Below are 23,300 nucleotides of genomic sequence, written 5' to 3' on the forward strand. Positions count from 1 at the left end.
CAAATCGCCGAAGCAAAAACGACGTCGCTTTTGCGAGTTAAAGAAATCTCAACTTTCGATCGATATCGCTTGACACGTGAATGCATCAACCAATCGAATCATCTCCAACCAACTGGATCTATTATTTTGCTAATTAATTTACCTTTCTCGATTATTAACTTTCGGTACAGAATTAATTTAAAGCAGGAATTATTGACAACAACGGATGTCCTAAAAATGTATTTTGTGGCATTTATAACATTTTAATTGTCGTCTGCAATCGCTATCGCCGTGATAAGTATAAATACAAAATCAACGGGCGATGCATCGCAAAATTAGGCAATTGCCAATCGCAATAAAGTAGTAAAAATAAAAATTCCTATAATTTATTCGATATTTATAGAATTCATAGCAAATACCTCATTTTTGCATGCGAGGCTTGTACCTTGAACCAAAGTAAACGACAGTATCTGATAATACTTATCAATGTAGATACTGTACATTTACACGAGACGGTATAATGTGATATTTGTGCCGTGATTGAAAAGGAATATACACCGATTTCAGAATATCTTTTTTATATATTTCAAATTTGAATATTTTAATGACCTATAGGATAAAATTAAAAACCTTCAACATCTTCAATAAAATATTATTTTAATGTGTTTTTCAAGATAAGTACTTGCATAAATCATGACATACCGTAAAACCTCGTCTACAAGCATACTTTAATATAATTATAGTGTTTTTGATCAAAGCTTACTTAATACGAACCAGCCACAAATATGCCAAAACAATAGATTGGTGTTACAATAGTATTATTTTGTTTGCATATGCTTATATAGATAACTTATTTGCTCAAACTCAACAATTATATTTGTCGCTAGATGAATCATGAGAATTCTATATGCTTGTAGACGAGGTTTTACAGTATAATAAAATCTGTCGGAAGAACCCCTCCTTTTACTCGTACACATGCGATTATGAGCACAACACCCACACAGGCCACCACACCACCTACCACCCATACCTAGTATCACACACACTCACTACACATGTCCACATCCATGCTCTACACACACCTCCAACACCCCACATACACACCCCACATACACCCCTAAATACACCTGGATTTGTGTGGGGTCCAGCATTATGTGGGTATTAAATGAGCTAGTAGTTCTTTGTGGGGTATATATTTCTCATCAAACCATTCTTGTGGGTACAGGAAACGTACCAACAATAATTTGTGGAGAACGTTCTTTCACACAGATCCAACTTACCCTCTCGCCCTATAGGTACCTCTAAAATAGCATTTTTGCACTTTGTGGAGGTGAACCATGATTTATACCCCACAAAGAAATTGTACCCCACAAGCTATTATTGCTGCATCTTACACAATACCCCGCAAGAATGTTCACACCAGAGCCACCACCTACACCTACGAGCATTTAAAGGGTAGGTTGTGTAGTCCAACCTTGTGGGATACAAAATACTATGCAATATTGGAAAAATGGAGAATTGAATTATTGAGAATTATACATGAACTTTTTATAACAATAATTTAACAGTGTGTTACAATTGACATCCACACATTGTTAACGTCCAAGCAATCCATACTGTAGAGATTATTCATTATAGTGTCTAAATTTTTGTACCCCAATGCATGTTTTATACTGATAAGATACCGCGATTGTAAAAAACACTCTGCCGCGGCGTGATACACGGATTCCGAGCGGACTCCAGATACAGCGTGTTTCCCAACATTACCATTCAGTACTATTCAATTTTCAATCAGACATAATTGTTATTTTAGTTTCATGTTCAAAGAAATATCCCATTAAACTTGAGTACTTTCTGATTTTGTAATCGTAAAATTTTCCGTTTCTTGTGCTCCGGAAGCAAAATCTTCTTTTTTAGGTGACCCGGAAGCAGACGATGATCTTGGTGTCGTATTTTCTTCTACGATCTGATCTTTAGTGTTATCGTATCCCTGGTTTATTTCAGGATTCTTTCTTTTCTTCCTTGCTACATTGGGTGTTTGAAATTGGATACCAGCAAGACGCATAGCATTTGATATTTCTTCTAAAACCTCCTTCATTCGACTTACTTCGGCCTGAGAACATGAACCAAAGAAAAGTATTTTAATTTGTTTCACATAAGTAATCAAAAGAATCATCATTGGCTAATTCTTCTTGTTGTTCTTCTTCTCCGTCTTTTTCATCTTTTCCGTCTTCTTCTTCTTCTTCTTCTTCTTTTTCATCTTTTCCGTCTTCTTCTTCTTCTTCTATTTCTTCAAAGCAGCATTGTTGTGGTAAATAATGACTTGATGATGGTCAACTCATTGTTGCTAATGTCAAACTTGTCAAAGTAATTGTGATTGTATCACACAAGTAAATGAGAAACATGTGGTTGTGGACTTAACATGATTTGGAAACAAGCTCTTCATATTATAATAAATTTACCCTTCAACTACTGCTCGATTTATACACTCTTCATCGAGGTCTTTCATGTGTCTTTAGTCTCCATTAAATGTATTACGTCTTACCCTTCTTCAAAATCAAACAGGTCTAAAAACTGCAGCAATATCATTTTCAATTTCGCAATCATTCATAATCGCATAAAGGAATGTGTGTATGTGGTTTGTGTCAATGACACATACCTACCACAGTGGCCTTTTATACCAGTCAATTAGTTGACCACAAAATGTCTTAAAACACATTCTCTGTTACGACCATGCTTTTTACTTGACATTTTCCAGATTTTTACCTGGCTCTTTAAAGCTCAGAAGTGTGCCCGTACACTACGAATGAGCCGTGAAGTCGGCAAATTGTATTATGAGTTAAAGTGTAAAATGTGCGTTAAGGTCGTATTCCCGGGTCGTATTCATAGGTACCTAAATTTGGTGTGACAAGTTTCTCATTTGATAGCGTTTAAACCAATCAATAATCCTATTGCTGAAGAGTATAATAATCTTCTACATATCTCTATAGATTCTTTAAGTAGCTCTAGTCTTTGTTTGCTTTGGCTAAATCATGTTCAAGTGGTGGGTTACAACGCATTGTATTTTTCTAGGTATGTATAACCAACAATTTAAAATGAGACGACATTCCTGAACCTCGTTGACTTGGGGATAATTTGAAATGACCGCCAATTATGACTATTACCAAGCAATGTGGAAGGAGCAGAGTTCAACAAACCATAACCCCACTTCTTGATATCGTTTGAAGTCAAATGATATATTATTTTGAAGCTTATCATATATATTTTCTAAACACGAAATAAAACAAAAGTGACCGGGGCGACTTTACGGCTGATTTGTAGTGTCCAGTCACAAATCTGATTACAGCATTTTACACAAATCGTTATAATATATATACCTGTACGTCAGGGTTTGCAGTAATATTTTCTGTATTAGGGTTGATGGTATCCACAGTGTAAACCATTCCATTCTCAATCAATTGCTTCTTGTTAGTCCTTAATTCCTGTCGGGTTTCTTTCTTATTGCTGGTATTTCCCGTCGTGTAATATATATGATACATCTGCAGATATATACGAGGTGGATATGTAGTAGTAAATAAAATAGTTAAAGAGTCTTAACTTCAACACTACACTATTTTTCGCTCACCTTGAAAGTTTTCGCTAGATCAACTAGCGCCTTCAGCAGGTGGTTATACCGCTGTGAGATACATGGTCCACAGTAGTCGAGATAGTCCGTTCTGATGACGGCATGTAGTTACGTCATACTGTCAATCACATGACGTCATCAAAATGGACAATCTTGATTGTAGGCAATATAAACTCAACCCAGAAAGTATCGAAAGGATTATAGATACTGTATATCGGGAACTGAAATATATAGCAAAAACCTATTTAATGTATATAAAGCGCAGCTTGAATACGAGCTAAGTGCAACTTTCAAAATCCGACATGAACCCACTCAAGCGCCCATAACTCGACCAAATGATATCGTAGAGCAACAAAAGAGGTATCAAAATGCGCAGGAGAAAGCTGCGCTTTATATACATTAAATAAGGTTTTGCTATATATTTCAGTTCCCGATATATCTGACCATCTATAATCGTTTCGATACTTTCTGTGTTGAGTTTGTCATTACAGAATCTCCATCTGCTGATGACGCTAGTCGATCTAGCGAAAACATTCCAGGTGAGTGAAAAATAGTGTAATCATCAGCAGATATACACAGATAAAGATATAGCTTTATGCAAATACGTGTTTGAGTTTTTACAGCAAAAAATGTTTCTGTTATATTCTGGTTTTTACAGAACCTTTCTGGTGTTTTTTACAGACGTTTTCTGTTTTAAAACGGAGAAAAAACTTTTTTTAACGGACGTCCGTATAAAACCCGATGATATTAACAGTGTACATTCATCAAAGCTGGACTTATCCGATGCTACGTTACCTTTGAGCTAAACAGAAGTACAACCATTACAGTGAGTGAAACATGAACCTTGCAGAATTCACTGATGAGAAATAAATCTGCACCTCCATTGAGCATTGGGAGTACACTAGAATTACAAAAAAAAGGCAAATTGAATTATTAAACCCCCACATTGATATTCTTCGTTTCCCTGGAGAGCAGCCACACCACTCCACGTCATACATAAATTCTGCCAGTCACATTTCCCCAATATGAAATGTTTTAAAAGTAAAATTTTAATTTTAATTTTACTGCATTAAAGTTTGGCGGAGGCGGGGTTCGAACTCACGGCGCACTACTTTGAACACACTATGAACCCAGCGCCTTAGACCACTCGGCCACTTGTCTTGTTGCAATCCATTTGAAACTTATTTGAAGATATAATCGCAACATAGGCCTACCACGTGACAAGCAAAGGCAGAAAACGTCCCATATTTTAGAATTTTATTTACCTAAAAACATTAATGTGTATTATTAGCGCTCAATTGTTGTCAACTGATGCGTGTTCTATAGGCCTACACAAAAAAAATCCAACAATAAACATGATAAATGGGCGTCTATATGGACAATACATTATATCGATTTTGACACGTGCTCGTGTGTCAGTACATTTCCGTGGTCAGTAAAATACTATAGAGGAACCTACCATTTTTCTTGTATAAACGTTCGATGTTTTGATCAAGTATATGAATAATCGACATTAGACCCTTAATGTTTTTTCAGGAAATAAAAGATTAGATTACCATAAAAACGAAACAGTAATCTTTGGTTGGGTCTAATGGAATATTCACATAGAATTTTCAACATTTTTTCTATCCTTATTCTTGCTAAATTAAAAAATATATTTTGGCGTATATAAAATTGAAATAAAATTCTCTGCCTCTTAAACGACATCAAATGTGCTACAATTGGGTATCACGAATCGTTATATATGGTGTGCAGTTAATATTCATATTTTCTTTTATACAGAGGATGCTTCAGTTTTGACAGGAAAAATATTTTCTTGAAAACCCTCTCACTCGGTTATTTTAAAAAGGTTACCACGCTTCCCTAAAATGTGCAATAAATTAGTATTAAATTTTTTTCTTATTCTAACAGCAAGCGTTTCTAGAATGCAGTATGGCGAAATGTGGTGTAGAGAGCAGCAGGCCATGTCCAGACAGTAACATAATTATGAGTAGGTTTATTGCACGTTTGAAGCATGGGTAGATATTAGATATTAGACAGTAATACTCTCACTTCAGATTACGGATTTAACGGGCACTATTGATTGTACTACTTGTAGACCTGGGCAATGCATGAAAATAAAATGAGGAACTATTTGTTTGTAGGCCATCCGAAAAGGCTAGTTTAAAATCTCTGAATATTATACATGTATACCAAGTTAGATGGCAACAAAGTGAATTTAGGCGATGCTTTGAAATGGTAATTTGTTGAAATGTTAACAAAATTCATCAGCACGGAATATGTTTTTAGTACGTCTGTACCCATGACTAGAGTAACTCTCAGTATAAAGGGCACAAATATTTCTTAACAATGACATTTTTAAATAATTGGTGTTGCCTTAACTAGTTTCAAATTAATTTCATCATTCATCATTTTTGTTTTGGTTCCTAGGTAGTTACGCTACTTTTAGTCATTACGTTAGTTTTAGTGTACAAAAACCGAACTGGCAAATAGGTCGTTAATAATAAATTTGCGACCGTTCAGTTTAGTCAATGATTTCATGAGGAAAGCGCCGATTAAGCCGCTGAAATTCCTATGGCAATCTGCCATCCCCAGAATACGCTTTCCTTACAATAGCTAGCTGATAGCATACATGACTTATACGATCATCTACTGCGATGAGCAGCGCTCTCTGGGTACGAAACTATGAAGGTTGGGAAGGCGGTGCTTCGGTTGGATTGGTACATCAATGATAAAATCTTTCACACCAAAGATACAACGTCTTAAATGTGGGTACATTTTTGCCAATTTAGCATGAAATATTTCAGTCCTTATTTAAAGAGAAAATTGACATCTACCAAAAAGTAATTTCACTCCTTTATTATGAGATAATAACTCTAAATCTATGCATCGAAATTTAGAAATAGCAAAATGAAACCTAATTTTGTTTTGCAAATTTTGATGCCTCATTCGTCTTAATAGCTCAAAATTTGTTGTCATGGTGACTCTTGTTACATCAACTTGGGTAGCTTTTTAGTGCAACTTTTGAAAATGCATCTTTTTCATTCAAGGCGTCACCATGGCTCAAACATTGAGCTATCCAGACAAATCAGACATCAAAATTTACAGAAATCACCTGGTTTGTTTTTACCCTTTCAGTTTTTAAATTTGGTGCATAGCTTTTGAGTTTTATATCGTAATAAAGGGGGTAATTTCTGTTTGGTAGGCGTTTAAATTATACTTACAACACGAATGCAAATGAGAAAAGCGCCATGATAGTTTCGTTGTAGATACAGACACTAATATATTTGGATTCATTAAAGGCAGACGGTGCTTTCCGTACTTTGAAGCAGAGATAAACTCCCCACGCAAGCAGAAGAAGTTCACCTGAAATTGTCAACAAGCAGAAATCACCTCTCATTTGGCAAACTGTTCTTCCTTTCTAGGGTTTATCATAGTAATTTAAAATGCTGAGACTAGATGAAAAGATACTGTCAATATGTTGGTTTCAAGTAAACGCTTTATCACACCATCTGCAACCGTTAATTTTAGAGGGTATCAAATGCATTAAGCAAAGTTAATTATGGTGTTTATAGGATCACTGTAACGGGAACTGGAACTTCGACGATTTCCGAACGGAAGTCACAATATTACCCACAATACTCATGCAGGGGACAGGCACTGACGATAAAAGATTTACTTTATTCTTATTCCTTTATTATTTTTACCTGCTTTTCCGATATATGTCCAGAATGTTCTCTGACAATGTACATATTTAAGGCAATTTTGTGTTAGGTATGTAGTAGTCATGGGCGTAGCGAATAACATCCATGCACCAAGGAAGACGATGACTACAGCCAATAAGACCACGATACGGACGTAGAGGTTCCTGTCGGTAATACGTATGGGTTTGGCACTACGGACTTTGAATACCACCGTTATCCTGTAAGATAAGTTGAAAGAAATATATTAGAAAATATTAAATTTGTGAATATTCTCAGTCATCCAGGTAGATAAATAGTCAACAACCTAATCAGTCAGCCTGATGGTGCGTCTTGGATGAGACGCGATACTGTTGCTATCAAAAATAGTAAGTCCAGATGAACAGATTTAATATTCATTTTATTATATTAGAAAATATTGATTTCATGTGCAATACGCGTTGCAATTTACATTCATACCGCGGTAAAATTAACGGAATAAGCAATTTTGGTATGCACAATTTTAAAGCACATTACGATATGTCGATATATCACTTTAGTTAAAGTCCGTTCGTACTACGCCGCAATTGACCTTTTAGGTAAATCCCATAAGCCTTTGCAAGTACACCTGAGATGTCGTAATTTGACGTCAGTGCGCATCAAGCCGACGCGCACATCTTTTAGCGAACATCGTTACTGCCCATTGCAAGTCGGCGTGACGTCAAATTACGACATCTTAGGTGTACTCGCAAAGGCTTATGGGATTTACCGAAAAGGTCAATTGCTCTGCGGTGCGTTGCCGATATTCGATTACTTTTTGCCGCAACTCAACCCAACTTGTCGCATATCAAAGTTAAAATGTATTTAACTTTATTGCGATACTGCATTATAGTCTTACAGTATTATAGTATCCAGTGTACAACTCACCGTACCGCAAAGCACTTTCGGCGTGGTCATGGTAGTATGAAAGAGATCGACAATCAATAACGTAACACTAACTAATTTTTAGGGAGCACGGTGGCCTAGCGGGACGGGCACTGATCATAATCGGAAGGTTGCGGGTTCGAGCCCCCGCGACGCCATCGGGTTGTGCCCTTGAGTAAGGCACTTTATCTCGATTACTCCTCTCCACCCAGGTGTTTAAATGGGTACCGGCATTATTAAATGCTGGGAAGGTAACAGACTCGCTGTAGAGGAGGTGTAGCGATCCCCCATAGCAACATTACATTGAGGAGTCTGGCCCAATCGCCATTGAAAGAGAGATGGGCACTCCGATCACTGTTTATACAGGATCGTCTCCTTTACCTTTTAAACTAATTTTTCATTTTGTGCCGAATTGATTTTATTATTAAAACTGTACTTTTTCGTGAGTAAAAATAGTAAACCGTGTTATGTGGTACAGATCGGACATTAGACGTATTGCCGGAGATATGCCCGCAGTTTTTGTCCAAAATGTGCAATCGCTAACATTTTCATACCGACGATCTCACACAGTTTCAATAGTCAATCTGCACGTATGAGCCGTGCGTATAAATGAAGTCAAATTTTCAATTGACAACAAATTCCCCGAGAAAATCTACTCCGCCTTTCTATCCTTATCATCTCACCAATCTGTTACTTCACCTTATAAGTTAGGCTTTTTGCGCTATTATCAGAATCAGAATAAAAGTAAAAAAGGCAATTTAATTGTCAGAATATAATTTAAAAAGAGATTACTTCGCATTGTAGAGAACAAAATGATTCTGCTGATGTCAGTCTAAAAATTGTACAAATAGGTTAGATAGGTTTGTCATCAAATTTAATACGCCATATCATTCAAAATAAACTTACCTCCACGTTTTGAACAATAAGGCACCATAAGCCAGTGAAAAACCAACGTAACTAAAACAAGGTTCAAGAATGCATGAAATATGAACAGGCAGCAGTGATTCAAAAATTACCTGTAAACAAAAAGAACAAAAATTACAAAAGTAAATATTTTGAAATTATCGATTTAATAACATCTTGCCGAATTATTTTAATTACCTGGAAAACAAACAAATACGTATAGCAAACGTATAGCTTTTAATTTTCTTCAAATTTGTCGCTATTTCTGACAGGAAAATAGTTTAACAGTTTAAGGGTATTTCCTCGATCTCGGCCGATCTACCAACCATATCTAAGCGACTTAAAAATGATTCACTTGGTCCTCGACAGATCCATGATAGTCGATTTAAAAATCCATAAACGTATACACACCTTTACCGAACACCCCATACAACCCTCACACCCCACTCTCACACACCTGCCCGCCAACACACATATCCTCAAATACCTACACACACGATATGTAACAGACGAGCTTCGCGACGCTCTGTAGATTTCTATAAATATTTAAAATACCATCTCGTCCAAAATTTCAATTTTTAACAATATAGGGATATTTCATTTCAATCTGTCTTACCTGTGTGTTTTACATTACAGCCTGTCTCAAAAAAAATTGTGCAAGTGAAAAGCGCCCTCTTTGGCAACTAAAAAACACCGTTGTGACACGATGCTTACATCAACGTCAAGGGCGGACTCTTAGCTCTCAAATGCCGTTTGTTCTGATCAATTTGCTTGTTTTAATCTCGAGATATACTGCGCCAATAAAGTATCCTTACAGTTGGAAAAATAATCACAATTTCAAAACTGAACAATATTGGGGTAAAGTTGTTTTTTCAATAGATGCACTATCTCATCCTGCACATTATGACACCACATTGAATCCAATGTGACTTCAAGAAGTAAAGTTACAAGCAATTGAATAGACGAGGTTCCAGTTTTAAAAGTGACAAACTGGCCTATGCAAGGCGCAAAAAGTTTCCAACAAGCGCAACAAAGAGACAACACAGTTTCTTCAATGAAGCGTTATTTCAAGCAGTTTTTATTTCAGTTTTTACTTCTCTGTACTTTTCATAACATTCATTTTTTTGTCAGTTCTTTTGTTTCAGTTTTCCTTTGTTCCTTTTGTTTTAAATTAAACCCAAACGCATAAATTAGCCATTCACCACTGGCCCATTCCATGTCAACTCCAGGGATGTGCACCGCAGCACCTCTTCAATTTTTTTTTTTTTTTTTTTGGTGGTAGATATTGATGAGAAAGTAAAATCCTGAAAATTTGAGCTTCATACTCCATTTCGTTTTCCCGTGGCATCAATTTGAAATTTAGAGGGTCAGCGTAAAAATGTGTCGCAACGCGAAAGACGATGTTTGGAGGTCCATGAATGTATAAAGGGAACCATTTACAACTTTGAAAAGTATGTATCCTGGGGTACTTATTTGTGTAGAATTCAAATCTGGCATCAGAAAACTTGTAACTCCTTTACTGTAAAAGATATAGGGCCCTCAAAATGCAACTTCGTCCATCCGGGACCAACTTTGGGGGGTCAAAACTCCAAAAGTAAAAATAATTTTATTGTCCATTTTTTTGCTAGTCAGAGCCCTTTGGTAGGACATTACTCTTAACCAATATTGAGCCTATTAGAATATTTTTAGCTGAGATATTACCCATGCAAAACCCCAATTGTACATTTTTTGTACATTTTGACCCCCCTGAAAACCAATGTCAGGCATTTTGATCCACCATCAACTTTCAGGGGGGTTGAAAATATGTCCTCCAAAAGTAAAAATAATTTTATTGTCCATTTTGTTGCTAGTCAGAGCCCTTTGGTAGGACATTACTCTTAACCAATATTGAGCCTATTAGAATATTTTTAGCTGAGATATTACCCATGCAAAACCCCAATTGTACATTTTTTGTACATTTTGACCCCCCTGAAAACCAATGTCAGGCATTTTGATCCACCATCAACTTCAGGTATGTTGAAAATATGTCCTTGGACAACATTTCTGAGAGATATTGGCTTTGGGACTCGATGGCTTCAACACATCAGTAAGGTTTGCATTCTCCATAGATTTGTACATAAGTCATTATACATGCGAAATCAAAAATGTGTACAACTCTATGGAGAATGCAAACCTTACTGATGTGTTGAAGCCATCGAGTCCCAAAGCCAATATCTCTCAGAAATGTTGTCCAAGGACATATCTTCAACATACCTTATATCACTTTTGGGTTTTTAACAAAATGTTATCAAACCTCTACTGTGATTGGCAGCTGCATAAGGCATCTCTTTGATAGCTCTTATAATGCCCAGCCATTCAGCAAGTGGCTAATAACTGACCTTGACAGGCTTGAATGAACACTGTCATCTGCTGCAAAACCATCACACTCTAGGACCTGGTCACTCTATAATGCAACAGGGAGCACAGACCTTTAACAATGGAGTGAAAGACTCATTATTGATTAGGCGCGGATTTTAAAAGTACAGCTCCTGTGCGTGTATAGCAAAAATTTGGAATAGAATGTTTGAAATTTTACTAAATACTAAATGCATTTTGCAAAATGTGCTCTGATCAATTTATAAAGCATTACATTAGCTTTAATTTGACATATTTCTTGACATGTTTGGAGTTATGGTAAATTATTGAAAACATATTTATTAATTAATCAATTATGTCCATTAATTAAAAAAATTAATACAAATATGCAGATTTTCTCTGACAGAATTGTAGGATTTGACAAGAGTCAATATTTCTTGTAAGTTTGAGTCTTATAACATATTTCATTTTTTCGATAAAAAAATAAATTCATTTTTTTCATACATTTCTTATTATTATGTTAATGAAAATGTACGAAAATGTGTGAAATTTTGCAACCTTAGTAAAGATCAGAGGTTGATTAAAAAATGTTGTAAGTGACATCTTTCACTTTAATCTAGATTTTAAATTACGTGTCAATCTGTCCAAAATTGCAGTTTAGGGCATTTATGCCTTGTTGCACTGTATGACGTCGTAATCTTAGCGCTCCCTCGCAAAATTGGCTATGTACAACAGTATATTGGCAGAAATTGGTTTTCGGCTAAGAATTCTACGAAATCTCTTGAAATTATTTTACAAGAGCGAAATCAAAATCACAGATTGTTAGCTGTAGACACCTAAGGAACCTCCTCACCACCACCCCCTATCCTTTTTAATGATCGGTCCAACCCCGGGCAAGGTGCTGTGTTAACAATTTCATCACTGAGAGCAAAGGATGGATTTATGATTAGCTTAAGTCGTTTGGGCGTAAACGTGCAGGTTTTGTAATTTTTCGTAAACATGCACATTTTGTAATAAATTTTAGGCTAGATGGAAAACATTAGAGGTTTGGTACGATAATTAAACTAGCCGCTGATGGAATAATTCATCGCAATGTCGTTTTTTCTTCAAATGTCAAATGAATTTTATTTTTGTCACGAAAAGTAAGCAATTAATTTCACCGTGTCAGCTGCCAAGCGCTAAAGTAAGCCAATGCAGATAAGGTGTCTAAAACCTTACAATTTAAGAGCCACAAAAAAAACTGTAGTTTTACATGTTAATAGAGAAACACAGTTCTAGTTTACCGCTTTGTTCAGGCAATCTCAAAGTGTATCATAAAGCGGCAATTTTACGTCTAACACACAATTATTCTTTAAAAGGTAGTTTATATCAAAAAACCGAAATATGTGAACTACTTTTTCTACTCAAAGAAAGGAACAACATTACATATGTTCGCTCTGATTTCTGAGGTTGATAGAGACTGTCAAATGTCATGAAAGCAGAAAAGAGTTTTAATTTTATCAGGTACGTCTGATGAACGGGTTTTTTTTCTATTTAACTAAATCAAAATACTTTGGTTGTCTGTCGTTACATGAGCAAATCATGTGTATATCCATACCAAATATTTTGATTGGGATAAGTGGGTCGTACATCCATGCGAACTCACTCACTGGTTAAGTAGGTCAATTGGAGCATAGATTCTAAGCTACGGATAAAGCTCAGTATTTTATGTATGATAAGCCCACAACTTGTACATAACACACTGATCGGCTTTGTTTTATGCTACAGTTACGGCGCGGAAATCATTGCAATTCGCAAGTCTTCATAAAAACAAAGAAGTCGTACGCAATATATCAGATACATGAATATAAATTATTTGCTTTGCAATTTGACCAGAAAACAACAACAATTAGGTTGCGTTGAATCCTCTCCAAATACCACCGAATATAGTCTGCTCTCCCAAGTAAGACTGAAGCATCTGTTTTATTAAAGGTGTATGCGTTTTGGCGGGAAATTTCTAAACTTTATTTCAACTAGAACTATCAAAGTAACAAAGACAAATATGAACGTACACAATTTTAGAAAGAAAATGATGTATTTACCTGTATGCTCGAAATTTCCAAAACAAAATAAATGTTTTTTGAAGGCCAAAACGCGGCTTTCCCGTCAATATTTTCGGCCAACAATAGCTAAATACACTTACATTTCTGATAATAAAATTACAAATTCTTGTTTTAGAATCAAAAATCTAGTTATTACGTTATTAATTTTTTTTGGCAATATTATTTTGCTTATTTTCAAAATATGGCCCGAAATATGTCAAAATATATATTTTATTTTTTCAAACTGGTCACTTTTTGGACCTTTTTAAAAAACAGTTTTTTTCCAAATTTTCGAATTCCCCAAATTTAAAGCTTATAGTTGAAAATAAAGTCTTTGTTCCTTTAAAAAGTTATAGCGAAAATAAAATCTTGCGTGTATCTTTAATTACAAGCATTTTAATTTGGGGTAGCCTGATTCCCAGGTTCCTGCCTACTAAATAATACAATAGTATCTGCTATGTTATGTACTTGTGCATACTCCATTATCAATGTTTTACTTTGAGGTAGACTGATTCAAAGCCACCTGCCTACTAAGTAAAAATGGTGGTAGTATCTGCCATGCTGTTCGTTGACAGATATTGTGCGTTTGTACTTGGGAAGAAAATATTTATACGGTGTTCAAAATAAGCAAGTTTACTGGTTTACTTTGTATTATACTGTAAAAGAGTCAAATTCACAAAAACTAGCCAAATTAGCAAATTATCGCAACTTTAATCTGCTGCATGATTGACTGAATCGAATACTAATCTAATACCAGGGGTATGAATAAACAAGAACTGTCTTTGGAAAAGCATGGTGGTTTTTGATTCACATAATGATTATGATGATCTCAAGTAACCTTTATCCAACTTTTGCAACATATTGTTGTAATCACCGTTCCCGCCTAACACGGGTAATATTTGGTGTCAAATATAAACATAAATAAATAAAGGCAGTAAACCTCCCAACTGTGTCATCTTCTGTGTCTTTGATATGTAATGTTAGTATAGTTATGTATATATACTGCGCCAATAAAGTATCCTTACATTTAGAAAAATAATCATAATTTCCCAACTGAACATTATTGGGGCAAATTTGTTTTCTTAATAGATGCACTATCTGATCCTGCACATTATGACACCACGTTGAATCCAATGTGACATCAAGAAGTAAAGTTACAAGCATTTGATTAGACGAAGGTTCCGTTTTAAAAGTGACAAACTGGCCTATTCAAAACTCCACAGACTAGACATTTGGTTTGAGAGTGGTGAATGGCTGATTTATGCGTTTGGCTTTAATTTAAAACAAAAGGAACAAAAGAAAACGGAAACAAAAGAACTGACAAATAAAATGAAAGTTATGAAAAGTACAGAGAAGTAAAAACTGAAATAAAAACTGCTTTAAGAAACGCTTCATTGAAGAAACTGTGTTGTCTCTTTGTTGCGTTTGTTGGAATCTTTTTGCGCCTTGTATAGGCCAGTTTGTCACTTTTAAAACTGGACCTTTGACTATTCAATTGCTTGTAACTTTACTTCTTGAGGTCACATTGGATTCATTGTGGTGTCATAATGTGCAGGATTAGATAGTGCATCTATATATAAAAAAATTTTACCCCAATATTGTTCAGTTTTAAAATTGTGATTATTTTTCCAAGTGTAAGGATACTTTATTGGCGCAGTATATTACTTAGGCCGTTCAGCAAAGAGGTCCGTTTTCAGTGGATTTTTTTTAAAAGGCTTGTACAAAACATATATGTGACCGTCCACCGCAAACCACTCGTGATGTCGGCAGATTGTACTCTGAGTTACAGTGCAAAATGTGCATACAGATTGCATTCGTACATCATGTTGGTGCTACATGTTTCTTATTTTGCTAGTGCCAGTCAAACATAAAAACAATCATTAATAAATTGATGAAGAGGATAATAGGCTTCTACCTATATATGGAATTCGTAAATAGCTCTAGTTTTTATTTGCTTTGGCTAAATCCTAAGTGGTGGGTTAACCAACAAAAATAACAATGGTAGGGCATTCCTGAATCTCGTTGACTTGGGGATAATTTGAAGTGACCATCAATTATGACCATTTGATATTCATATCCAGCAATGTGGTAAGCGAGACATATGTGATGCGATCAAACAAAATCAGTTGGAACTCGGAAATATTAAATTTTCAGTTTCTTATAGGATAGTAAAAGGCATTCACAAAGCTGCATTTTGCAGAAAACCCCATTGAAATTGTATACCAGTTCCAAAGATATGAGCAATTACAGAGTTTCCAAAACAAGAGGAAATATTTCCTTTGTTTGGCTATATCTCACAATCAATATTTCCAAGTTCCGACTGATTTTGCTTGATCGCATCACATATGTAGCACCGTAATAATGTACCATTTTGCTGAAAGAGCAGAGTTCAACAAACCATAACTCCGCTTATGGATATCGTTTGAAGTCAAATGATATACATTTTAAATCTTATGATATATATTTTCTAAGCACAAATTAAACAAAATTAACCGGGCCGACTTCGAGCGTTTCGTGGCGGACGGTCACAAAATCATGTGCAAGTAAATATCGTTCTATGATTGAGCAGTATATACTTTCTGAGATGTCAATTGTTGAGTTTTTATTCAAATAGCCAGTTAAATTGACACAATCCAGTTGAATTGACACTAAGACTATATAAGGCATGTGTGTTGCTATTTAGTAGAATCTGTACAACAGTCTTGTAAAATAACTGGTACCTAATATATTTACTGCATTGTACATCTTTGTAGTCCTTTATCTTAGCTTTATGCGACAAAGACCTTGCTATAATTTAAAAAGCAGGATTAATGCGAGTTCGCAAAAGAGAGAAGTAAATCTCACTTCAGCATATTGGTGAAATAAAGCTTATTCTTCAACCTCATTTCTCAAGATCTCTGGATTTTTAAACAATTTCAAAACTTTTAAAACCCTATTTGCAGTAGCTGCCATATAGCCATTTGATAATTTTGCATTCTAACTATACTGCGCCAATAAAGTATCCTTACACTTGGAAAAATAATCACAATTTCCAAACTGAACAATATTGGGGTAACTTTGTTTTTTTAATTGATGCACTATCTAATCCTGCACATTATGACACCACATTGAATCCAATGTGACTTCAAGAAGCAAAGTTACAAACATTTGATTAGACGAAGGTCCAGTTTTAAAAGTGACAAACTGGCCTATTCAAAACTCCACAGACTAGCCATCTGGTTTGAGAGTGGTGAATGGCTACTTTATGCATTTGGCTTCAATTTAAAACAAAAGGAACAAAAGAAAAATGAAACAAAAGAACTGCTAAATAAAATGAAAGTTATGAAAAGTACAGAGAATTAAAACTGAAATAAAAACTGCTTTAAATAACGCTTCATTGAAGAAACTGTGTTGTCTCTTTGTTTCGTTTGTTGGAATCCTTTTGCGCCTTGTATAGGCCATTTTGTCACTTTTAAAACGGGACATTTGTCTATTCAATTGCTTGTAACTTTACTTCTTGAGGTCACATTGGATTCAATGTGGTGTCATAATGTGCAGGATTAGATAGTGCTTATATTAAAAAAACAAATTTACCTCAATATTTTTCAGTTTTGAAATTGTGATTATTTTTCTAAGTGTAAGGATATTTTATTGGCGCAGTATATATTCTGTATTTTACACATATGACACCTGGCAACTATTACACATTTAGCTGAAATGATTTTTTTTTGCACTTACTCTCGTCTTGCGTGCGCGTAAATACTTGAAATAATAACACAATAAAATTGAACAATAAGGGGAAATCTTCAGTAAGGGCGAGTGAGCGCAGCGGTAATTCCCTCGCTTTGCACCACTGAGGTCCCGGGTTCAAGCCCCGGCGCGGCCCAAGGACTCATGTGCATTTGGTTTATCCCGATCCATGCTCGCTCTCGCAGGTTTTCTCCGGGATCTCCGGTTTCCTCCTGCTTTCAAAATCGGTGATTAGTTGTTTCGTTATCTAAAACTTCCTTCACCCAATGGAATTTGGGGAGCTGCAGAAAATGGGTGGATGTTACAATCTAAGTGCGGATAGGTTTGCGCCGGGTTCGGTTGCAACTAGCCTAGTTGATGCGATTTGATTGTGATGATTCACCACGCAGCGAAATTACACCGCTTTGAATCCTCTGGAAAAAGCGCTATATAAATTCCGAAATTTATTTATTTATGAAATTTATATTACTGTACGGCGTATACAAAAGTAGTATGGCCTTGGACACACACAATGGCTTAGAGCTATTGTGGTTTGGAAAATTACTCCCTAAAAATATCATTGATTAATGTTTTGCTTCAACTAGTTTTAGGGAAGTGTTTCATTCGTTGTCGACGGAAATAATTTACATGCTAAGAAAGATTAGTATTTCAGCTAAATGGCGGTAGGTCCCTTTACTTCAATAGGCCTATATTTACTGATTTATGAGCGATCTTCAAAATCCATAAAAACAGGCAGTAGTTCTTAAACAAAACAATTTTTAATTTTGGGGGACCAGATGGTAGCCTCGGGAAGGCTTCACACACCATATATTAAAAATTCAAACAATTTGGATAAATGAAGCATATGAAGAAATTCATTTATCGACATGGATGTTTTCTAAAATTGGCCAAATTTGAAGCGCGCCCTTTTCAATTCACTGTTATGCTTGCATGCACAGTGTAGCAGAATTATTGTGCAGCCACTGTGACATACCTACTGATAGGCACACTTTCCACAGGTACATTTGAAAAGTTAATATATCTTTCATTCATTGCTACTGGCTTAATCTCCATTTTATAGTTTACTCAGTAGAAACCAGCGCTTTATTACAATCTGAGGACCGCAAACCAATCGTATGACTCATACTACAGTATAGCTGACACGCATTGCTCGATCCAGTTGGTTGATTATTAATATGAGTCATCGCTAAAAGAGCGGAATCTAAAGCGACCATAAAACCAAACATGTGAAAAATATGTCCATGATATACACGAGTTATAGGTTAATGAACGCGTAAAATAATGCACGCGCGCTGATGTTGATGCGTCTAATGCACGAGCCCCGAGAAAAAAAACCACATGATTTTTACTTTTTTTATACAACAAATTATCACTAAAAATGTTGGAAAACAGAACCAAATATAAATGTACCAACCCGCCCGAAAAATGAATCAATCCTACGCGACGCGAACAACTGTGCGTAGTACGCGGAGTGCACAATATACACAATCAATGCATGTTTCGTACTTTTCTAACAGCTTTTCTGATTGGCTGCTTTGATATAGGAGTGTATGAAGACTTAATAAGGCGGATTGAATTTTTTATAATTAAAGACATAGGGTGTTTTGTTGCATTGGGGAAAATGATATCCCTGGCTGCAGTAAACTCAATAATGTCTCACGTTCTTGTCGTATTACTACTTACTTTTACTTCAGGGTACCTCAACTGATTATACGATTGATCATTCACGGCCCCTTTTCTTGAAATTTCTTATATTCGAGGAACTACGTTCCATTTCGTTATTTGTTTTCTGTATCACTTTTTTCTAAATATTACAACACAACGATGATATGATTTCTAATATTGGAATGTTATTGTCTTGTCCCCTTGAAAGAAACTGGATCTTTTCAGTTGATGCTGAGTATAATCTGCAAATTTGTCAACTTTTACAACAACGTATTTCCCGGACGAGCCCCCAATTCTGTTACTAAAATACTCAAGGCGAGAATAGCCTAACACATAGAAAACACTGTTAAAACAATTTCAAATCACAATGTAAGATGAAATAAAATGAAATTGCATTATGTTGACTTCTTACCTCACAATATGAAATGGCTGCACCAAGAAGAAGAACATATAATAACCCAGGACTAGCAGCCTTGAAAACCTGAAAAAATTCAAATTTATCTTATGTTAATTTAATTGAAAATGCCACAGAGTATGATCACAAGGTTGCGGGTTCGAGGCACGTCACTAACAACGGGGTTCAAACTCGCTCCGAAAAGAGAAATGTGCACTCCGGCCTTGGAACACAGAAATGAACTTTTACATTCACCTAACATGCATAGCAAGACATGAATGTTATGTTTTATTGGGACAGTGTAAGTACTTAGGGTTCTGAGTTATTGTCAAAAACTGCATATATCGTCGGGTGCGTCACATACTGGTCTATCTTGATTTTTTGACTTTTCTGAGAAAATTGGTATATAGGTATTTTTTATGGAGCTCTTCCAATCCAACAAATTACAGACCTCAATTTTTCCTAAATGATTAGTTATAAAATGTTAAATTTGAACTATCTATGATTTTTACAAAATACGTATTTCACATACTGATCTATCTCGAAAAGAAACACGCATTTCTAGAAAATCGCAATTGAAAATCTTCGTAATATGTTTACCTTTCTATAATTTTAATTAGACTATGGATGTTCATGAAAGTGGTTTTAAATTAAAGCATATACTTAACAGATTTATTTAAGTGGAATTTTTAATTATATTTACGTATGTGATATTGGGAAATTAACTTTTTCACATACAGAACTACAACTTAAGTGTAGTTTTAAGCAGATAGACCAGTATGTGATGCGTCCGACGATATGAGATTCCGTCAATATTGTGTGCTCTTGGGGCATGACTACTTTGCTACCTCATATTGAATCTATTTATTGTCACTATCTTTTATTTCAGAAGTTCTTTACGTACCTTTCAAAATTGTGAAATCCAACGGGGAAATGAATAGGGTCGCTATGAGGTTAGTATTGTGCTCCAGCATGTCCAAGAGCACAACATGGAGAAATAATCTCAAATATATTCTATTTTTGTGTGTTTTCTTTTTCTGTTGATTCAATTTATAGTACTTGTTTTTAGGGATGCAAATTGTGATTTCTTCCTCAGGAGCAAGGTTTTCGGCTTAAGATTTCCTCAATCATGCCAGACATAAAATAGCTTTATTCTGCACTTCGAAAGATGAGAATTAACATATCATGTTTTTGGAGAGACTCTAAGTGTAAAGTCTTTGAACCTCCCCAAAAGGACTTTATTGGGAAAATTTGGGTATTTTACACTAGTTTGGCACCATGATTGGGGTGAATTTTGGTGGGACACAGGCTCCTTTCCTTCTTTTTTTCCTTTGCCCCTCCATTTTCTCTTTTATTTTTTATCAGGGGGCACTTTGCCCACACTCTGCCGGACATTCCTCCATTGCCTCAAGCACCCTTGCAAACTTCTTCACAAATCTTATGTCAGAAAGCACATCTGATATTAGTTTGATAGACTTGTCGACAAAGTCATGGTACGTTAGTATTGTGTTTTGTCACCAATCTTCAGTCCAGGTCGTCCTCTCCCCACTAGCACTTCTGATTTCTTAGTATATACTATAGATACACTGAATTTCCTTTATGACTTTTCCCATAACATTCTTATTGCTGCCTCTGTATAAATTTCCTCAGATATGTGCCCTATAGTTCCACCTACATGTACCCGGCACCTACCTTCACCCAACTTCTCTTTTTCTGTTAAATTATTGATACCTCCTCTGGAGATGAATTGTAAATTTCCTCAAATATGAATTGTTACCTATTTCCTTATTCTAATACCTTCCTCTTTTAAGGCTCTTATTTCTTGAACAATCATGTGAATTCCTCAAAACTTTGTACAACCAGTGTCTTGAGATTTCCTCTCTTCCATTCAGTAGCTTCACTACCTCACAGCCCTCACCTATTAACTTGTTATTTTTTGCTAAGATATGTTTCCTTTTCGTCATCTTCTACCTCACTCCTCCGCCTTCTCCTCTCCTTCTTCTTTCCTCTTTTTCTTCTTCCGCTCTTCTTTTCTTTTCCTTTTCCCCTCCTCTTTTTCCTCTCTTTTTTTTCTTCTCAAGGCATGACTGTCATTTCCCCGCTCCCACACAATTTGCATCCCTGCTTGTTTTGCTGCTGCTGTTGATTCATTCAAATATATAGGATAACATGACATGGCTAAGAATTTGTTGCTCCGTGTCTGATTACCATCTCTCTTATGAAACATGCATGACCTTGAATCACAAATTGATTACAAAAGTGAGAACGAATATCTGAATTTCTCCACACCACTTCATCGGGCTTTTAATTCGCTAGTCCATTATCATGCGCAAACAGATCGATAAAGCTATTTCAAAAGTCGGGTCTAATAGTATTACATAAATTCTACACTCGCGGTGTTCTTAGAAATCCAATTAATTAGATGGTTATAAATTCAATTGCATATATGCATCAAATGTAACCACTAGCATTACGATCATTTATATGTTGAGCTCGTAAAGTTGTACATGTATATGGTGTCCCTGAAAGAACTGTATCGTCGGAAATTTATTGTTCAGGTATTTTAACGCCACAACTATATAATTGGTTTGGTTGAGGATTATATCAGCTATCATATATTACTTTTTGACAATAGACAACACCGTTTTTGAAATATAAGAATTTTACGAAACTCCCACATTTTCAAACCTGTCCATGGATTCAAATATAAATCGATGACTGTATTGGTAGGGCTAATCACTGCGGATCATGAGCGCATGAGGCGTATTGACTCCGTGGAACGGATTGAAAATGAGGTACTTTCGTAAAATTCTTTTATTGAAAAAACGGAGCGTTCACTTATCAAAATTCAAAAAGTATGTAATAGCTGATATATTCCTCAACCATATCGCTATTTAGTTATGTTTGGTGTATGTGTTAAAATACCCAAAATATTCAGTTCCCGATGATATAGTTCTTTCAGGGACACCCTGTATAAAGGAGAAGTTACAATACTCAAGCTATAGATGAAATGGGTCTCTTCTTCAGGTATACATACACGAATATATTGCAAAGCCTTCTTTGAGGGATTAAGGGCAACATCGACTCCAAATGGAAAAATTCTGGTATACCATGTGTACAGGTATAACCCTAACCCCAACCCTAAAACAAGAATTGTGCGCAGGGTAAACCAGAATTGTACCTCCAAATATTCGACGTAGAATATTCGTTCAACAAGTATTCGTTATTTAATCTATTTCAATTCACTTTTTATCTTCAAACGAATGATTGTTGACGGAAAATCAATCATATTTAATGTCGAATGTTTGCTGGAAATAATATTAATTACATATTACATCATCAAACATTTGTTAGAATTAAATTTATATGACTGGAAATACCGTAGAATGGAACTATATTAAATGATGAGACTCGTTAGTATAGGAGCTGGATCACTAACAGCGTAGACAACATGTTGAATTTTGGCCCTTTGGACACAAACAGATGCCGTATAAGATTGATAGCCATGAGTTAACAAATGTGTGATGGTGGGAACACGAAGTTCCTGGGCAAAAGGCCTACTCAAAATAGGATGTGCAGGACGATCTTACTCGGGATTGTGCTCAGTGCGCTGTCAATAAACAGGTAGAAAATCAGAATTGTTAAATGAGCCCACATTACGTTGCATTTGATACATGGATCGCCTTAAGTTTGCTATAGTCATCGCCGATTACTGTATTGAATCGCACATGTAAACATAATCGCGCAGAACGTACACGCACCCGTACAAGGGCGGTTTGTTGGCACGCTTACGGTGCAACTGCAAAAAATAAAATGGACGTCAATACCAAATTTCAATTCTTGCGGAAATTCGTTGCCACACCACGTTGTTAAAGTATGCACTTGTCAGATCTAAGTAGTCTACATAATCTGTACAATAGTTCTATTTTTCAATTTTTATTAACAAATAATGGTGATGACGTTGT

At 35.6% G+C, this 23,300-nt stretch overlaps 1 protein-coding gene across 1 annotated transcript in view; it reads right to left on the reverse strand.

Annotated features, from left to right (window-relative positions):
• Nucleotides 1-603: 603 nt before the first annotated feature.
• LOC140146224 (probable G-protein coupled receptor CG31760) overlaps nt 604-23,300 on the reverse strand; it is an 86,197-nt gene continuing 63,500 nt past the window's right edge. Inside the window, exons 5-11 of the mRNA XM_072168006.1 lie at nt 19,354-19,422; nt 9,115-9,224; nt 7,312-7,526; nt 6,829-6,970; nt 4,400-4,505; nt 3,357-3,518; nt 604-2,092 (exon numbers count right to left, since the gene is read on the reverse strand). Coding sequence (XP_072024107.1) covers nt 1,817-2,092; nt 3,357-3,518; nt 4,400-4,505; nt 6,829-6,970; nt 7,312-7,526; nt 9,115-9,224; nt 19,354-19,422 — 1,080 coding nt within the window. The 3' untranslated portion in view covers nt 604-1,816. The remainder of the gene's footprint in view (nt 2,093-3,356; nt 3,519-4,399; nt 4,506-6,828; nt 6,971-7,311; nt 7,527-9,114; nt 9,225-19,353; nt 19,423-23,300) is intronic.

This window comes from Amphiura filiformis, chromosome 2 (genome assembly GCF_039555335.1).
Source record: "Amphiura filiformis chromosome 2, Afil_fr2py, whole genome shotgun sequence".
NCBI classification, from domain to species: domain Eukaryota; kingdom Metazoa; phylum Echinodermata; class Ophiuroidea; order Amphilepidida; family Amphiuridae; genus Amphiura; species Amphiura filiformis.